This window comes from Rhinatrema bivittatum, chromosome 10 (assembly GCF_901001135.1).
Source record: "Rhinatrema bivittatum chromosome 10, aRhiBiv1.1, whole genome shotgun sequence".
In the NCBI taxonomy this organism is placed as follows: Eukaryota; Metazoa; Chordata; class Amphibia; order Gymnophiona; family Rhinatrematidae; genus Rhinatrema; species Rhinatrema bivittatum.
In genome coordinates, this window is record NC_042624.1 from 22,906,397 (window position 1) to 22,925,020 (window position 18,624).

Below are 18,624 nucleotides of genomic sequence, written 5' to 3' on the forward strand. Positions count from 1 at the left end.
GCACTGTGCGCTTGGAAGTCTAAGCACTGCACTTGGAGGTCAGAAATACACCTAACCAAACAAATAACTACCAGAAAAATGTTTGAGAGATTTGAAAGTAGAATCCACCAGAGCTTTGAGAACCAGATTGAGGTTCCATTGGGAAATAACTGGTCTAAGGGGACTCATTTCACTCCTCGAAGGACTATAGAAACATTTAGATGAGAAATGACCAAGACACCCGGATTCTCTCTCTTTAATACGAAATCCATCAGAGACCATTTGATCCATCAGAGACCTTTAAATTCTGCTGAAAGGAGGTCAAAACATGAGAAACATCTGCCATACATGAACATAAACCAGCAAAGTGGAGTTCTTGTAGGCTTTCAAAAGAGTAGATGTTACCAAGGAATATCCTTTTCTGCACAGGTGTGTTCTCTCAAGAGCTAGGCTGTAAGTAAAATGAAGATGGATCTTCCATGAGAATCGACCCTGAACCAGAAGTTCTCAAATTTCCTGAAATCATAGTGAAAGATTGATCTGCAACCTTATCAGATCCATGTATCAAGGTCTTCTCAACCTATCTGTAGCTACTAAAATGACTTGTGACAGTTCCTTCTCTATCCTTTCTCTTCCTATCATAGGCCAGGGAGGAAACACATACATTTTCTCCTTTGGCCATGGTTAAACTAGGGTATCTATATCTTCAGAACAAATTCCTTGAATCAGCTGAAGAACAGATGCAGCTGGGCATTCTTGGAAGTTGCCATGAGATTTGAGGAATACCCCATTGGTCTAGAATCTTCCAATACATCTTACCATCTGCTGGAGGCAGACAATACTGACTTTGTTCTGGACTGCATCATATGCAAGTACAGGTGATGATGTTACAGAAAAAGTTTTGTTCTCTGCCTCCATCTGCTGGTAGGGGGGAGGTAAACCCACTTGTCTAGATTGGTTTAGTAGGGTGAAAAGAAAGATGATCTTTGAACATATTAAGGAGCTCTCCTTCCATTTAAGCATTGAGTATTTTTATTTACATGTCTTTTAGGACACTGACCAATGCCAAAAATAGTTTGGCAAGTCTTCTTTAAGGATATGCAAATATTTTGACAGATATTTCGGATTTTCCCAGAAATCCATTACATTTTCCTTTATGGATCTGCCAAATGTCAAATATTCAAAGGTTTTTGGTTCTACTTTTGGAATTTTCTTAAAAAAATAAAAAATATTTGCCGAGCCAACTCAAAAAAACCTTTAAAATTTTTCTGAGTTCATCAAATTGTTCAGCAACCTGATTTTAAAGAAATGTTTACATTGTTAGTCATGTTGCCATGGTTAAACTGCTATAAACTAACAGTCTAACTTACTATAAAAATATGAAAAAGCCACTTAAATAAAATGTTTCAATACTAAATGCACTGGAAGAAAATATTGCAATTATAAACATCATAAAGTATTTGTAATTAAAAAATAGTAGTATATGACTGCCTATTGCATTGGACAATGCCTTAGTTGTGGTATTTATCATCAAAAATAATCTTTTAGAGTAGTGGTTCTCAACCCGATCCTCAGATCACCCAGCCAGCCAGATTTTCATGACATTCGTAAAAAAATATGCAGGGGCTCTATTTGTATGCATTGCTTGCATGTATGGAAACCCATCTCCTGCATATTCTTTGTGGAACCAACCCGGTAGTCTTCAAAGACCAGGTTGAGAACCACCGTTTTAGAGAACTCAGAAGTCCTTTCCTTTGTTTTGATCCGACTGTTCTCTTACTGATTTGTGCAAACTAGATTACATGACATATTTATAGAATTATTTTACACATAATTATTTAGATGACAAGGATTTGTGCAAAGGCGGAACAGCAGATGGGATGACCGTTTTACAGAATGGATCACTGGTGGCATTTCGAGGTGAGTTAAGCAAAGAATTAGCTTTACTGTCCCAGCTTTATTCCATCCTACATGATGCTCTCCTGTCTTGTAAAAGTCTTTACACTTGTAAAATTTTCACATTTTGTCTAAAAAAAAAAAAATCAGACATAAAAATGCAAAAACTGCACAATCCCTCTGTGCAAAGTTGGTAGGCACCTCCTAAATGCCTCATGGCTTTTGTTGCTGTAAAAGGGGCTTCCACCAAGTATTTAGTCAAGGGGTAGGAAGACTTGTGCAATTAAGATTATGGGGATTTTATTCTTAATTACTTTCTGAATATTTCTATAAGCTGGTTTTTCACAATGAAAGTCTAGCATATATTTTGTAGATCCGTGAAATAAATTCCTAATTTAATGCATTTTATTTGTATTTTTAGACAGCAGAATGCAAAAAATGTACAAGGTTGTGAAGACGTTTACTTTCATGTGTACTGTGGCTTTAACAGGACATCTGTGGTTTTTTTGTGCTGAGTAGAAACCAGGATTTCCAAAAAATAAATTTCAGTATAGCTTTTGCTGGCTTTGTTAGGCAAATGTTTGTCCATATTTATCCTAATTTCCTTTAAGGAAACTAGCCTTGTAAGATCATATCTGCCCCCATTATTAACTTTTGAACTGTGCATCCAATTTCATTCCAGTTCTGCCTCAGAAAGTAGAGAACCCGGTGCCCTCGATGACCCCCAACACTTAAGACTCCCTCCTTTTATTTTCTATAGGAAAACAAAACAGTTAAAATCTCAGGAAGGTCAAAGCAAATTGTGATGCTATCAAGGATTTCTAAAGCTGCTCTGCTGTTACTAGTTGTCAAAAAATTGTGATTTATTATGGGATTGTCCGTACGCTGGAAAAAGTTGTTAAATAGTTTAAAAAAAAAAAAAAAAAGAAACTAGGCATCCTGATTTGTTCACATAGTTCTGTGTTTAGTGTGAGTGGACGTTTAAGCATCCTGATAACGTTGCCTTTGCAATCAGTTTCTTTGTACGCGAAGATCCCCAAGGAGCAGAGATATTGGCACACTAAGTGGGCGCAGTCTTCCCTCTGAAGCAGTACCGAGCCAATGACAGAGTACGTAAGCACTGTGCTGCAGAAAGTTCTGGTTTTCCAGTGAGATGCCACCTGAGATCCTGCCTACTTTTCTGGACATTAAAGAACGCTTGTGTGTTTGGTTTTTTTTGCAAGAACACAATCAATTCCTAATACGAATTATAGCATCTAGCTTCCCAAAAGTTCCCCTTTAAAAGAAAAAAAAATGCAAAAATCCCCATTTAGGTACCTCTTATACATATATTTTTATAATCCTAACAAGTTCTCTATATGATTTCAAATATTGGTTGTTTACTAGAGTGTCAATTTTCAAAACATTTACCTAGTTAATTTGGGGAGTTAGCCGGGTACACTTCAGACTTTGAAATTGTTCTGCTGACCAGCTAAATTTCTTCACCCAGATTCCTGCAATGTATTTAATGTTAATTTGGTGATGACCTGCAAGGGGACAATTAATCTGATAAGGGCTAGGTCACTCCCTTGTTCTAGATAAGAACATAAGAACATGCCATACTGGGTCAGACCAAGGGTCCATCAAGCCCAGCATCCTGTTTCCAACAGAGGCCAATCCAGGCCATAAGAACCTGGCAAGTACCCAAAACCTAAGTCTTAATAAATCCCTGATTGATGTTTGATGTGGAAATCTCTCTTGTCCTCTTATAAAGGACGAGTTTATAAATCAAAGAATGAGGTTGGGGTGGTTGGGAGGGAAGGAAAGACACAAAAATTACCTATCTCCCTAGTTGGTTTGTTTTTTGTTTTTGTTTTTTTAATCAAGGCACACACGCAGACACTAAAAGAAATTACCTACTTCCCTAGTATTTTCTTTAAATCAGGCGCACACACACAAAGAAATTACTTACCTTTCCTAGCTTTTAATCAAGGCATTCACACTCTTGAAATTTATTTTCCCCACAATTTCTCCTCTCTCCAAACTTTTAAGTCCCAATGTTACCCAGCAAACAATACATCTTCAGCTGCCAGCCACATCTTCTCCTCTCAATACTCCCTCGGATCCTTTTGAATGTTCTCACTGCACTCAGTATGCCATTGAGTCGCCTTAGGGAAATGGGTGTCAGGAGAAGAGTCTGAAGTGGTTTGAATCAGTTTTGATAAGCAGAATGCAATGTATTCACTGGGAGGCAGCCTGTTCAATGCCTATGCAACCTGGTTATGGGGTCCCTCAGGGTTCCATGTTTATCATCCCCTATTCTTTTTAATGTCTGCCTTAGTTCACTTGTTGACATTATTAAGAACCATAAGATTGACTCTTATTTGTTGATATCCTGCAATTGATAAGGATCAGACCATGGCTATAGAGAACAAATACTTGTCTTGCCTCTCTTGCTGTCTGGCTTAAGCAGCATAAGCTTTAACTGAATCCCAAAAAATGAAAATTGCTCTGGATTAATAGGAAAAAGCAAATTATAACTCTCTTGCCTCTTATTTGGAGAGTAAACCTGAAACCTGTTTCCTTGTTTGCTTCACCTGGAATTATCGTCGATGGTTAATTTTGAGTGTTTTATTTTTTGTTTTGTTTGTATTTTACTGCTTATCTCTCTCTTCTGGTTTAATTTCTCTTTTCCAATCAACTCACTTTTCTCTTAATCTACAACTCTCCAGATCCCTTCTTTACTTTTCTCCCAAAATAATGGAATTTATGGCTTATATTACCACATACCGCCAAAAGTTGATAAGTGATTTTAATGTCTATATAGACAATCAAGACTGACCCACAGACAAAATGTCTCTTTCATTAGTCTCTGATCTGGGTCTTGCATAACAGGTCAACTTCTCTACCCATGAAGCTGGCCATATATTGGATCTCATTTTCTCCTCTATCAACAATCAATTGATTCCTACTCCCTATTCCATCTCACCTCTCACTTTTATATGGACTGACCTCTTGATTACATTTAAACGTAATTATGAGTTAATAAACAAGCCAAATCTAGGCATCTTAAGCAGATTGATTTAGATATATTTGCTTCCAAATCCTTTCCTCACAAGTTTGGGACTCTCCCCCGGACCATCAATTTGATATTCAGAACAACATCCTCAGCTTTGCCATTAATAAAATGGCTCCTATAATTCAATAGCCACTTTGTCACCATTCCTCCAACCCCTGGACCATCCTGGTTTAAGAATTTTACAAAGACATGACTGTCATTTCGAACATCTCTGGTGCAAGCACAAATTGACTGAGAACAAGAAAAAGTTGGTAGCAGTCAACAGGAACTACCAATCTGAAGTGCTATCCTCAAAGAAAAATGTATTTCTAACTTAAGTCAGCAGCATCTCCATTCCCGATAACCATTTGAGACTATTGCTCTTCTCTCCAACAGCCCATTCCTTTGTTTCGGGTTAACTCTTTATGCCCTGCTAATGGCTTCCAACTATTGTAAACATTTCTTTAGCCTCTGGTTTTTTCCTAAGCAATTTAAGGTTGCTAGAATTCATCCCATCTTAAAGAAACATTCATTAGATCCCATTGTTTTAGCTAATTACAGGCTAAAGTCTAACCTTGCAATAAAAAATTATTGAAAACATTTTTGATCAGCTTAGCAACTGTCAGTCAGGATTTCAAAAAGGTCCTGTTTTACTTGCTCTAATCAATAATAATAGGATCCAAGCCAACGGTGGCAAGGATGCACTCATTGTCTTCCAGCTCCTCCACAATATGGCTGCCAGACTCTTGCCAGGGAAGATGAGTTCTCACCACATTTTGCTGATTTTGGAGAAGATGCATTGGCTGCCAATTGAATAACACATCAAATATTATGTACAAGTGTCTAAATCATTTGGGGTCCAAATATTTGAGTGATTTATCATCTCATCATCAGCAGACTAAATTGAGCATCTCTTTCTAGTATACCATCCTTTTAGTTCCTTCAGCAGGAACAGTGAATTAGACTTTGACAAGGCATTCAGAATTTAATATTTTATGCTTCAATGTTATAGAACTCTGTGTCCCAAGAGATGCAACTGGAGACCAATTACTTAACTCAGTGGAATTCACTTTCAGCCCTTGAGAGCAGCAAATGGATCGGGTTTTCAGGATCTCTCCAATACACAAACTAGATTAGGATGCACACTGCCTCAACCGTTATGAACTAGTGATTCTCACATGGAATGACGGTATATAAAACATTTAAATAAATAAAATAAATTGATGGCAAAACTCTCATGCATATTTATTAAGGATAGCCTGAAGAAAGCCACAAATTTGTCAGGTTAAGTAGAACTTTTTTGATTTTATAGTGTATATTATATAGTTCATTACCCAAACACTTCTTAGTTTTTTGGTACTTGCCAGGTTCTTGTGGCCTGGTTTGGCCTCTGTTGGAAACAGGATGCTGGGCTTGATGGACCCTTGGTCTGACCCAGCATGGCAATTTCTCATGTTCTTATGACAGTTGCAATTTTATTTTTGTCTATGTAGATACACCCAATTAACAGTAAGCTGCTTTGGTCTTAAAATGGAATTACGATTAATACAATTTTAGTTAAATGAAATAAGTAAATACATTTGGCCGGATAACTCCAATTGCACAAACAACTGGCATAAGTCTAGCCAGACAAATTTTGTACGACTAGATTTAAGCCAGTGTCCAGCTGCAAACCGAACTGATTAAATGTGGCTGAAATTGACTAAAGATAATGGAATAAAATGACTCCATTATTTTTGCCGCTCAGCAGTTTATTGAAAATTGACCCGCAAATGTTTCTGTTGATATTTGGTGAACCTGGTTTCTGCTTGTGTGGACGTTGCAGCCTTCTATTAAAGCACATAATACATTTGTAACTTTGTGATTGAAATGAAGATCCAATACCAGACTTTTGATTGTTTTCCTTTTATCACATAATTGTACAGCCCTTGGATGAAAGTGCTGGACAATTAATAGTTAATAATGACGCCTTTTTGCATGCACACAGGTCATTATTTCTGGAGTCTCAATCAGTTTGGTATAGTGACCGGAAATCCTCGCAGAATCACCGATGTCTGGGGTATTCCTTCACCTATTGATACAGTTTTTACAAGATGCAACTGTGACGGCAAAACCTTCTTCTTCAAGGTTGGGACATTGCAGTCATGCAAAGCATTTTATTTTCATGCCTAGAGCTCAGACTATTCTGTTCTTAAAACCACCTCTTTATGGTAAGCTTAAGAATTATATTTTGTGTTTCAATTTCCAGGGGTCCCGCTACTGGCGTTTCACCAATGACATAATGGATATAGGCTATCCCCGGCAAATTGTTAAGGGGTTTGGTGGACTCGCAAAGAAAATCTCAGCCGTGCTGTCTGTGGCAGCGTACAAGAACAGGCCTGAATCGGTGTATTTTTTCAGATCCGGTATGCTTCCTATAGGCTTTTACTATAAGCAAAATAGAAGCAGAATGTCATTCTGTGGGAATTAAACTTCAACAGATGGCATGCTAGGAATCCAAAAGTAATTGGATTTGGTACTATCTGGTGCCAGTTTTGGGCTATTTCATTACACTCAAAAGCTTTGGAATGACGAAGTGGCTGGATGGTCACTGGTTCAACACAAGATAGATGGGACTAGCTTTGAGCTCACAGCAGCCATATTTGTTTATTTGAAATATATCTTTATAGAGGATTTAGTGACAATGGTCAAGCACAGTTTAGGGACAAAAATGATAGGAAGTCAGTTGACACCTTATAGACTAACCAATTTATTGAATCATGAGCTTTCAAAGACACAGAGTCCACTTCATCAGATGCATGAAATGATGTACAGGAAATGAATGAAATATATACAGAAGAAAGACAAGGCTTTGAATTAGGCAGGACATGGTCTGGAGAGAGTGTTAATTGCATTATAGTATAGCCCAGACAACTGTGGTAAGAGTGAAAAGCCAGAAGGATCTAACAGTTAAGTTCATAGATACTTGTAGTGAGTCATGAAGTCATTGTTAAGTGTAGGGACATGTTTCCAAATGATTCACTGTTGCTGTATATAAAATATAAAACATAACTGTGATTAGCTTCTGAATAGAAAAATATTGGTGGGGGAGAGCAATATTCATAAAAGCCGAGCTCTGTTAGCCTTGTCTTGTTCTGAAAATCATTGCTAAGCTCCTCTCTTCCCTGCATTAAGGCCACCTCTAAACCCGTCCACTTTTTAGGACCTAAACTTAGAATCTAAATCTAGGGACTCAGCTCTAGTAAACTTTCAAAAGGGCCAAATTAGGATCCTAGCTACAAAAATTAGGAGCCTAAACCCTTTGAAAAGAGGCCCCTGGCTTTAAATCTAAATAGAAGTGCAGGCTTAATGCTGTCACTAAATCCAGTTTTCCTTCTGCAGTTATAAGTGGTGGACTAAGCTGTGGCTGCTTTTGAAAATGCAGCAAGACTAAGGGAGGAGTCGCATAACATATTTAAAAAAGAATTTGTATAAATCTTATCAGTAATACTTCTTTCACAGCTCTATTGTGATTCTCTTGAGGGGCACATTTTTAGTAATGGTGCCTGACTGAATCTGTGTGTCTACGTTTCAGATCACACAAACTCAGGTAAACCACATACACTTTTGTCTGAATATCGGTTTGCAATTTGCTTGCAGTTACATTATCTAAAACAATGGCATTAGCAACCCATTAACCTTACCTGTATTTACATAGTTTTCAACCATGTGTCTTTTTGCTATACGGCCAAAAAATGCATATTTTCATACAGTTAAAATCAAATAAGCTCGATAGGGCTAATTTAGGTGGGTCAGCACTTGCTTTATATAGATGCAAATCTTTGAAAATTTGATCCTCAAATCCTAAAGCCATTTCAGGTAGATCTGTTGGAAAGCTGGTAATATGCTCTCTTTGAGGCCATTATGGATAAAAAGTGTGTTTCAAGACAGACGGCAGTCCTCCTTGCAGTCACAGCTAACAGCGCAGAGCTGTCTATTACAATACCAAAGTATTTGTCAGCTATCTATGAATATTTATTCTCGAAGTATGCAAGAATTAAAAAAAAAAAAAAATCCATTTCCAAAGTTTCAACCTTTTCTGCATCAGTTACTGCACCACAACTATTAGGCTTCTAATCTGTGAAAGTCGGAGATGAGTTATGCACAGGAATATCTCTCTAAGCCATCCCAAATAATATTTGCAGCATGAAGAAAAACACAGAAACATAGAAATGACAGCAGAAAAGGATCAAATGGTCATAAGAAACATAAGAACATGCCATACTGGGTCAGACCAAGGGTCCATCAAGCCCAGCATCCTGTTTCCAACAGTGGTCAATCCAGGCCATAAGTACTTGGCAAGTACCCAAACACTAAGGGATAAATTTAAAGAGCTACACATGAGCGTACATGTGTGCACTCTACCCGGTGTGCACACATGTATGCCCGATTTTATAACTTGCGCGTGAAGTTATAAAATTGAGGGTTGGCGCGCGCAAGGCGGCGCACCCTAGTGCACCTTGCGCATGTCGAAGCCCATGGGCTTCCCCCTAACCTAACCTTCCCCCCCAGCCCTACTCTAACCCCCCCCTCCCCCAAAATATGTATCTAACCTTTTGCGCCTGTCGGCACGCGATCAACACAGCAACTTTACGTGCATTGCCGGGCCTCTTTAAAATAGGCCCAGCGCGCGTAGGGCTTTTAAAATCCGGCCCTAAGTAGATCCCATGCTACTGATGCCAGTTGGGCAGACTGGTTCATCCAGTCTGCCCAACAAGCTTATAGTAGTATCTGCCATGTACAGGTCACCCCCATACTTCAGTTTCCCAGACCTTAAAAGTCAGGGCCTTTCTTTATTGCTGTTTGAGTCCAATTCCCTGTTATCTCTTGCTATCTTGTTATCTCTTTTTAAAATAGACCCAACGCGCTTAGGGCTTTTAAAATCCGGCCCTAAGTAGATTCCATGCTACTGATGCCAGTTGGGCAGACTGGTTCATCCAGTCTGCCCAACAAGCTTATTATAGTATCTGCCATGTACAGGTCACCCCTATACTTATCAGTTTCCCAGACCTTAAAAGTCAGGGCCTTTATTGCTGTTTGAGTCCAATTCCCTGTTATCTCTTGCCGTTGAAGCAGAGATCAATGTTGGAGTTGCATTAAAAAACCCACCATGCTTCATATGTGCTTTTTGTATTTCAGCCATCATTTAGAATATAGACCCATGTGTTTCCAATGCTTTATACAGTATATATGCCCAATAGTCCTGGGTGGTGACTCCACATCTCTGCCTGGCAATATCAGTTTGCTATGAACTATAGGTGTCAGATTCATAAATAAAAGATGGTCAATTTCCTGTTCTTATTTTAATAACACAAGAAACAGAGCAAACAAGGTAGCAAAAAAAAATATCAAAATACCCGAGACTTACTATACAGAACATGGATATGTCCCTTAATGAGTGCTCTATTTTCTCAATATCTTGCATAATTTGCCAGATTATATCACTTGTCTCTTGTACCTTACGTACCTCAACTAGCATTTCAGTTTATAGTAAACAAAGCATATATGACAAATCATTACATATAAGAAATCATTTCTATTGCAGGAGTAGTACAGAAGTATACCTATCGGCAAGAACCTTCTCGCAAATGTAACATGGAAAGCCGTCCTAGTGCACATTATCCTGTTTACACCTACAGCAATCAGCCCAGGAAGAGACGAATTGAACGCAGTATCATTAAACACAAGATGAAAGCAAGGCATCAATATGCCCACGTCAGTAACAGCAATGGAGCTACAACAGGTATGGAATATAGGGGATCACATGAAAGTTTGAAATTTCATGCAGTCTTTCGTACTTATGTTTTTGAGATCGATGATTGAAATTTCTGCAACAGATCCGAGAATATCACCTAGGTGGGGGTTATACGGGAAACCATTTTGAGTATGTTAGAACTTAGGGGTCAGAATGAAGGTGCATTTAAGGATACTTTCCTTCTAAAGCTAATAGAAGGATAAGCTCTTGATTTTAAAGAGTTGTGATTCTCTGGCCACCACCAGATTGCTACATTCTTATCAGACAAACATCGTACAGTGTTGGCCTATCCAAATAGGATTTCCTCAGTCAACTATCACATGCTGCTAGGTTAAGGTTATGGGACATTCCAAATTGATACTTTGGTGGTCATCCTGTTTCTTTGTACTTGCTTCAAAATGCACGGTCTACATATTCTGTAAGGCTCTCTAATTGTCTACACTTTTGTTTTCAAAATGAAAGAAAAATGAACAAAATCTCTTATGTTTTGGCCGGTACAGCCAACCCCTACCACCTGCCTACCCCCAACTCCCTGGACTCTTCCCCTGCCCTTACCCAATCCACAAGTTTAAATGGGGTAGGCACAATTGCCAGTTGCACCTTCTCTACTATTTTTCAAAATGGTACCTGTTGACCTGAGAAAAATAGAAGCACTGGATAGAAGTGACTGGGGATCTCTCCTGCCCCATTTAAATCCACAGGTGGGGTAAAAGGTACGGTGGGGTGGGCTTTTATTTTAAACTTTGGGAGGGGGTAGAACTGGGCAGTTTTAATTGTTTCTTTTTGATCGTGCGTGTTTTGTTTCATAGAAATGAATCAAAACAAAAAACAAAACAAAATATATTTAATGCACGCCCAACCTGAAGGTGGAACGATGTGCTTCCATTTTATTTAACTCTCCCACAAGCCGATTTATTTACTGTATGTGCTATAAACATGACTCAGAAAAGGCAAAGGCAGTCTTTTTGCTTTCTGCACGGCTGGATTTAGGGTGAAAAGTGCCCCTCTCCCAAGTCCTCTCGTTGGCCATGGTGGGATGAGATCCGCCATGGCCACATGATTCATCTCTTCAGTCACGGCAGGATGGGATCTGCCATGGCCATGCTAGGCCTCTCCTCTTTGTGTCCGTCCCCCCCCCCCCCAATGGTATTCAGGGTGTCCCTCAACTGATGGCTCACCCATCCCAAAAACCGGCCCTGGCTTCCTGTGCAATTCTTCATGAAAGTGTCTAGGGCAAATCACTGTGTGCTGGCACGAGGAGTCATCCTCTCATGGCTAAACCACAGACAAACTTAACACAGGAAGGGATCTTATAGGTCTTCTATTTAGAAAGTTAGACTTAGAAAAGGTACAGAGAAGAGCGACAAAAACAGTAAAGGACATGGATCAGCTTCCTTATGAAGGCTAAACAGGTTAGGGCTCTTCAGCTTGGAGAAACAGATGAAAGAAGGTATATAATAGAGGTTTATAAAATCATGAATGGGGAGGAACAGATAAATGGGCAAAGTTTATTTTCCCTTTTAAATGGGACTAGGGGACACTCCTAGAAACTCACATGTAGTAAATTTAAAACAAAGTATTTTTCCACTCAACAACACACCATCAAACTGTGGAATCTGTTGAAACATAGAAACATAGAAATGACGGCAGAAGAAGACCGAATGGCCCATCCAGTCTGCCCAGCAAGCCTCACACATTTTTTCTCTCATTCTTATCTGTTTCTCTTAGCTCCTTGTTCTATTCCCCTTCCACCCCCACCATTAATGTAGAGAGCAGTGATGGAGCTGCATCCAAGTGAAATATCTAGCTTGATTAGTTAGGGGTAGTAGGGGCAGTAACCGCCGCGATAAGCAAGCTACACCCATGCTTATTTGTTTTACCTAGACTATGTTGTACAGCCCTTGTTGGGTTTTTTTTTTTTTCTCCCCTGCCGTTGAAGCAGAGAGCCATGCTGGATATGCATTGAAAGTGAAGTATCAGGCACATTTGGTTTGGGGTAGTAACCGCCGTAACAAGCCAGCTACTCCTCGCTTTGTGATTGCGAATCCTTTTTTTTTTCTTCACCCCTGTCGTTGAAGCTATGCAGGATATGCGTGAAGCATCAGTTTTTTGTTTTTGTTTTTGGGTTTTTTTTTTCCCCCTGCCGTTGAAGCAGAGAGCTATGCTGGAAATGCGTGATTTATCTGTCTTTCTCCCATGCCGATGAAGCAGAGAACCATGCTGGATATGCATGGAAAGTGAAGTATCAGGCACATTTGGTTTGGGGTAGTAACTGCCGTAACAAGCCAGCTACTCTCCGCTTTTTGAGTGCGAACCCTTTTTCTTCTCCCTTGCCGTTGTAGCAGAGAGCTCTGCTGGATGTGTGAAGTATCAGTTATTCTTCTCCCCTGTCATTGAAGCAGAGAGCTATGCTGTATATGCATTGAAAGTGAAGTATCAGGCATATTTGGTTTGGGGTAGTAACCGCCGTAACAAGCCAGCTACTCCCCTCTTTGTGAGTGCAAATCCTTTTTTCCATTACCTCTTGCTGTTGAAGCTTAGAGCGATGTAGGAGTCACAGTAAGCATGTGTATGTTTATTTAATAAGGGTATTGTGTCAATAGCCATCATTCTGGCGAGTCACCCACTCTTCATTGGCGGCCTCTTGACTTTATGGATCCGCAGTGTTTATCCCACGCCCCTTTGAAGTCTTTCACAGTTCTGGTCTTCACCACTTCCTCCGGAAGGGCATTCCAGGCATCCACCACCCTCTCCGTGAAGAAATACTTCCTGACATTGGTTCTGAATCTTCCTCCCTGGAGCCTCAAATCGTGACCCCTGGTTCTGCTGATTATTTTCCTATGGAAGAGGTTGGTCGTTGTTTTTGGATCATTAAAACCTTTCAAGTATCTGAAAATCTGTATCATATCACCTCTGCTCCTCCTTTCCTCCAGGGTGTACATATTTAGATTCTTCAATCTCTCCTCGTACGTCATCTGATGAAGATCCTCCACCTTCCTGGTCGCCCTTCTCTGTACCGCTTCCATCTTGTCTTTGTCTTTTTGTAGATACGGTCTCCAGAACTGAACACAGTACTCCAGGTGAGGCCTCACCAAGGACCTGTACAAGGGAATAATCACTTCCCTTTTCTTGCTCGATATTCCTCTCTCTATGCAGCCCAGCATTCTTCTGGCTTTTGCTATCGCCTTGTCGCATTGTTTCGCTGTCTTCACATCATTAGACACTATCACCCCAAGGTCCCTCTCCTGCTCCGTGCACATCAGCCTTTCCCCCCCCATCGAGTACAGTTCATTTGGATTTCCACTCCCCATATGCATGACTTTGCACTTCTTGGCATTGAATCTCAGCTGCCATATCTTCGACCACTCTTCCAGTTTCCTTAGATCTCGTCTCATTCTCTCCACTCCTTCCGGCGTGTCCACTCTGTTGCAGATCTTAGTGTCATCTGCAAAAAGACAAACCTTACCTTCTATCCCGTCCGCAATGTTGCTCACAAAGATATTGAACAGGACCGGTCCCAACACTGATCCTTGCAGTACACCACTTAAAACCGCTCTCTCTTCAGAGAAGGCTCCATTTACCATCACACATTGTCTTCTGTCCGTCAACCAATTTGCAATCCAGGTCACCACCTCGGCACTCACTCCCAAGCTTCTCGTTTTATTCACCAGTCTCCTGTGCGGAACCGTATCAAAAGCTTTGCTGAAATCCAAGTAGATGACATCTAGTGCTCTTCCTTGATCCAATTCCTTGGTTACCCAGTCAAAAAAGTCAATCAAATTTGTCTGACAGGATCTTCCCCTGGTGAATCCATGCTGCCTCTGGTCCATCAATTCTCCAGACTGTAGATAGTTCACTATTCTCTCTTTCAGCAGTGACTCCATTACTTTTCCCACCACCGAAGTGAGGCTAACCGGTCTGTAGTTACCTGCCTCTTCCCTGTTCCCACTCTTGTGAAGCGGGACCACCTCCGCTCTTTTCCAATCACTCGGCACCACTCCCGTTTCTAGGGATCTATTGAACAGGTCACACAGCGGACCCGCCAGAACATCTCTGAGCTCCCTCAATATCCTTGGATGAATCCCATCAGGCCCCATGGCTTTGTCCACTTTCAGGTTCTTTAGTTCTTCCCACACATTTTCTACTGTAAAAGGATTTTCATCTATTCCCCAGGGTCTTCTTTAGTGAACACAGAGCTGAAGTATTCGTTTAATATTTCTGCCATTTCTTCGTCTCTCTCCACACATTGATCATTACCACCTTTCAATTTCACTATACCACTTTGGACCTTTCTCTTTTCGCTGATGTATCTGAAAAATGTTTTGTCACCATTTTTTATCTCCTTGGCAATCGTCTCTTCTGCTTGACTCTTTGCCAACTTTGTTGCTGGAGGATGTGGTCATGGAAACTTGCCGAGCTGGATTTTTCAAAGGGTTTGGATATATTCCTGAAAGAGAAGTCCATAAGTGGTTAGTAACCAGGTGATTCCAGGAAACCCATTACTTGTTGCTGGGAACAAACAAGAAACTGGATCGACATTTTGGGATGGGCTGGACTTGATGTACCTGTGGTCTGACCCAGATTGGCACTTCTTATGTTATTTTGTATACACAGTTTGGATTTTGTTATTTAACCCATTATGCCCCAATTTTTTTTTTAAGAAGCTATCCTCTAAATAGGAGACTATAACATCATGGATTATTGAGTTATATTGCATAATACTTTCTTAAAATGTCCATGTTTGCATTAGTAGTGCCGCATATGAGAAAACTTGGTCCACTTTCTCCTCACAAAGGAGGGGGAGTGGATAAAGTGAGCTGAACAAAGAGAAGCTAAATTTGATTCAGCCAAATCCAAACCAGCTGAGGGCTGCTGGAGGACATGGTCAACAGTGGGGTTCAAAAGATGATCGGGCATGTTCCTGGGAGTTTGATACAAGAAATAGATCAATTATCGGGGATCTGATTGGCCAATGTCAGACAAAGACTGCTGGGCTCGATGGACCTTGGTCCGACCCAGCAGAGCATTTTTAATATTCTTATGAACAGTAGGAATACATAATAGCAGCTCTTATCAGATAATAAATGAGGACCATGGGACTGAGTGGGGTGATAGCTTGCTGTTGGATAGATATGCGAGAGATCTCTGAGGTCGTGAAATTAGTAAACCTGACAAGTAAAACTGTCCGTCTTCCAAATACTTATCCCAAGAGATGTGGTTAAGGAGTGTGAGAACATGTGCACTCATCTAAAAAAGGCAGTCTTACTGGGGATGAACTGTTATGAAGGTTTGTTTTACACATACAAGAAAAGGAAAAGATACAAAGCCCTACGTGAATTCTTAGGCATTGGAAGAACTGCAGTTGATCGTTTGCATACAATTATATTGATTTGTAAGTTTGTTGGTGAATCCGCATCAGAAACTGAGAAGAGCGAAAATGTATGTTAACTCTAAAAACAAAGAAGCCCCCTACCCCCAAAAAATATTTTGCAAAGTATAAAGATGTCCATAGATCTCCTGGAATTGCAGTCAACATGTAGCATATCAAAGTTTCATGCAATGGTCAGCAAACCCATTTCTTGACTTTAAATGTGATGCACTGAACTTTGACTATGGCTGTTTGAAAATTTGGAGTATAGGGTCTAAAAATGCATGACATGGAAGTATGTTATAGGGGTCTTAAAAGGCAACAGAACAGCATTAGGGCATTAGAAAGTTTAATCTATAACATTAATAGGATATAGTGAATATAGCAGGTTAGTTATTGAGATGTCTCAAGATCTGGGAGGATTGCTAGTCTTACCAATTTTGCAATAGTTGTTTATATATTTGATCTGAAGAATGGTGTGGAATTGATTCAGGGACACAAGTATGGGAAATGGTTCATATTATATATGTATAGTATGTAGGTTTAAAGGTGCATGAAAGAGCAATGCAGAAATACATAGCAATATAGTAAATGATGGCAGAAAAAGACCCAACACTCAATCCAGATTGCTCAGCAAGCTTATGTTTTGCTTTGTTTTAAGGTAGTAACTGCCATTCCTTGCAGTTTACGCCAGGAACATAAGTTACCCCTTTCCTTCATTTCCATCCTTTGGCTATTACGGATGAGCTGTGTTTATCCTATGCTCTTCGGAATTCCATGACCGTTCTTGTCTTCTCTACCTCTTCCGGGAGGGCATTGCATGCATCCATCTTCCCTTCCATGAAGAAATCTTTCCTGACGTTGTTCGGGGGTTTATCCCCTTGCAGTTTCAGATTATGTCCTCCAGGGTCTACACCTATTGAGCTTTCAGTTTCATAAGTCTTTCAGTGCAGACCCCACACCATTTTGGTCATATCTCTCTGGACTGTTTACAACCTGTCTCTATTCTTTTTGAGATATGGTCTCCAGAAGTGAACACAATATTCCAGGTGAGGCCTCACCAGGGATATATAGGGGGGCATTATCACCTCTTTTTCCTGCTGGTTACGCCTCTCTGTGCAGCCCAGCATCTGTTTGGTCTTGCTCAATGCCTTGTCACATTGCTTCACAGCTTCATATCATCAGACACTAATACTGCGAGGTCTTTTCCCTACCCATACACAGTCTTGCACCGCTATCACATAGGACTCCTTTGGATTTATGCACTCCAAATGTGTGGCTGCATTTCTTATTAAAGTAATCCAAATCGCATGGAACAAGTGAATAACAATTTATAGCTCCTGCTATATAAATGAAGACGGGTTAAATCAAATTTATGTTTTCATAGTGACCTCATATAGCGTGGCCAAAAGCTACTGGCAGTGGCTTATAAGCTCTAGAGCGTGCTAGGCCTTTTTAATCATTGGTCACCATGAATGGTTGAATGATGCTTCGAGTAGACGCTACTGTTATTGCATTTAAAGGATTCTTCAAAAGAAATTCTATCAAAGGAATTGCCTTTGGGATAGAATTTAACATCTTCATTATCAAGCCCAGCCTGACTGAGTTGTGGACTTCATACCGTCCGCCATTACTAGCAACATGGACAGGATGGCCTGATACCTACAGTAACAAGATAAGTGCTTCTTCTGATAGCTTCAGTTTTGAAGAATCCTTTAAATGCAGTATGTTCTAGATGGTGGTAATGTTCTCCTAGATGTGTACATTTTCTGATGTTCAAATTGTATTTAAAAATTTCTCATGAATTTAATGAAAATATATTAGCACACACACAAAAAGAGGGGGTCTTTGTTGCATTATATATATAACGCTTGGAGAGACAGATCTTCTAAGGCTCTTTCTGGAAAATATTCACAGAAAGTTGTTTATTTTTCCAAACTGAGGCAGGTTAAAATTGACTCAGGCTGAGTAAAGCCAAGTTTGAAGATCTGAACTATGCAGGGAAAGGTTCATGGATTCCCAGTTAGTCCTCAAGGTGGCTGTCACTTGTATGACCCCCAACTCTCCTGTCTTTAGGCATCCTGAATGAAGAAAGTCCAATTCGTTCCTACTGGAGAGGATTTCCAAATAGCGTAGTCTCTGCTGTATCATTGCCAAATCCTCAAAAACCGGACGGCTATGAATACTTTGTCTTTTCAAAGGGTAAGTTGAATGCTAACAATTCAGTTATTCACATACTTGAAAAGCTACATAAAACTGTCTCTGACTACCTAATTAAAGGTGAATTACAGGCAAAGTATCAAAATATGAACTTGCTTAAAAGGGAAACAATTACCAGTAAACCTTTTCAGATTTTCCATTAGAAAATGCTGTAATATACATTATAATAATCAAGCATTAATTTTAGGTCAAAAGCATTCTAGCCAATTACTCTTGTTGTGTGTTTTCTAGCCCTGTCCTGGAGGGGCAATTTGTCACTCAGGTTTTCAGTATATGAAAATGCATGAGAAGGATTTGTATACATTGGGGTGACAGAGCACTTATTTTGCA

General features: G+C 39.9%; 1 protein-coding gene across 1 annotated transcript in view; it reads left to right on the forward strand.

The window, feature by feature from the left end:
- The window catches only part of PRG4 (proteoglycan 4), a 38,548-nt gene extending 20,154 nt beyond the window's left edge, over positions 1-18,394 (forward strand). Inside the window, exons 9-14 of the mRNA XM_029618766.1 lie at positions 1,822-1,899; positions 6,900-7,039; positions 7,161-7,317; positions 10,497-10,694; positions 18,151-18,276; positions 18,366-18,394. Coding sequence (XP_029474626.1) covers positions 1,822-1,899; positions 6,900-7,039; positions 7,161-7,317; positions 10,497-10,694; positions 18,151-18,276; positions 18,366-18,394 — 728 coding nt within the window. The remainder of the gene's footprint in view (positions 1-1,821; positions 1,900-6,899; positions 7,040-7,160; positions 7,318-10,496; positions 10,695-18,150; positions 18,277-18,365) is intronic.
- Positions 18,395-18,624: the final 230 nt, after the last annotated feature.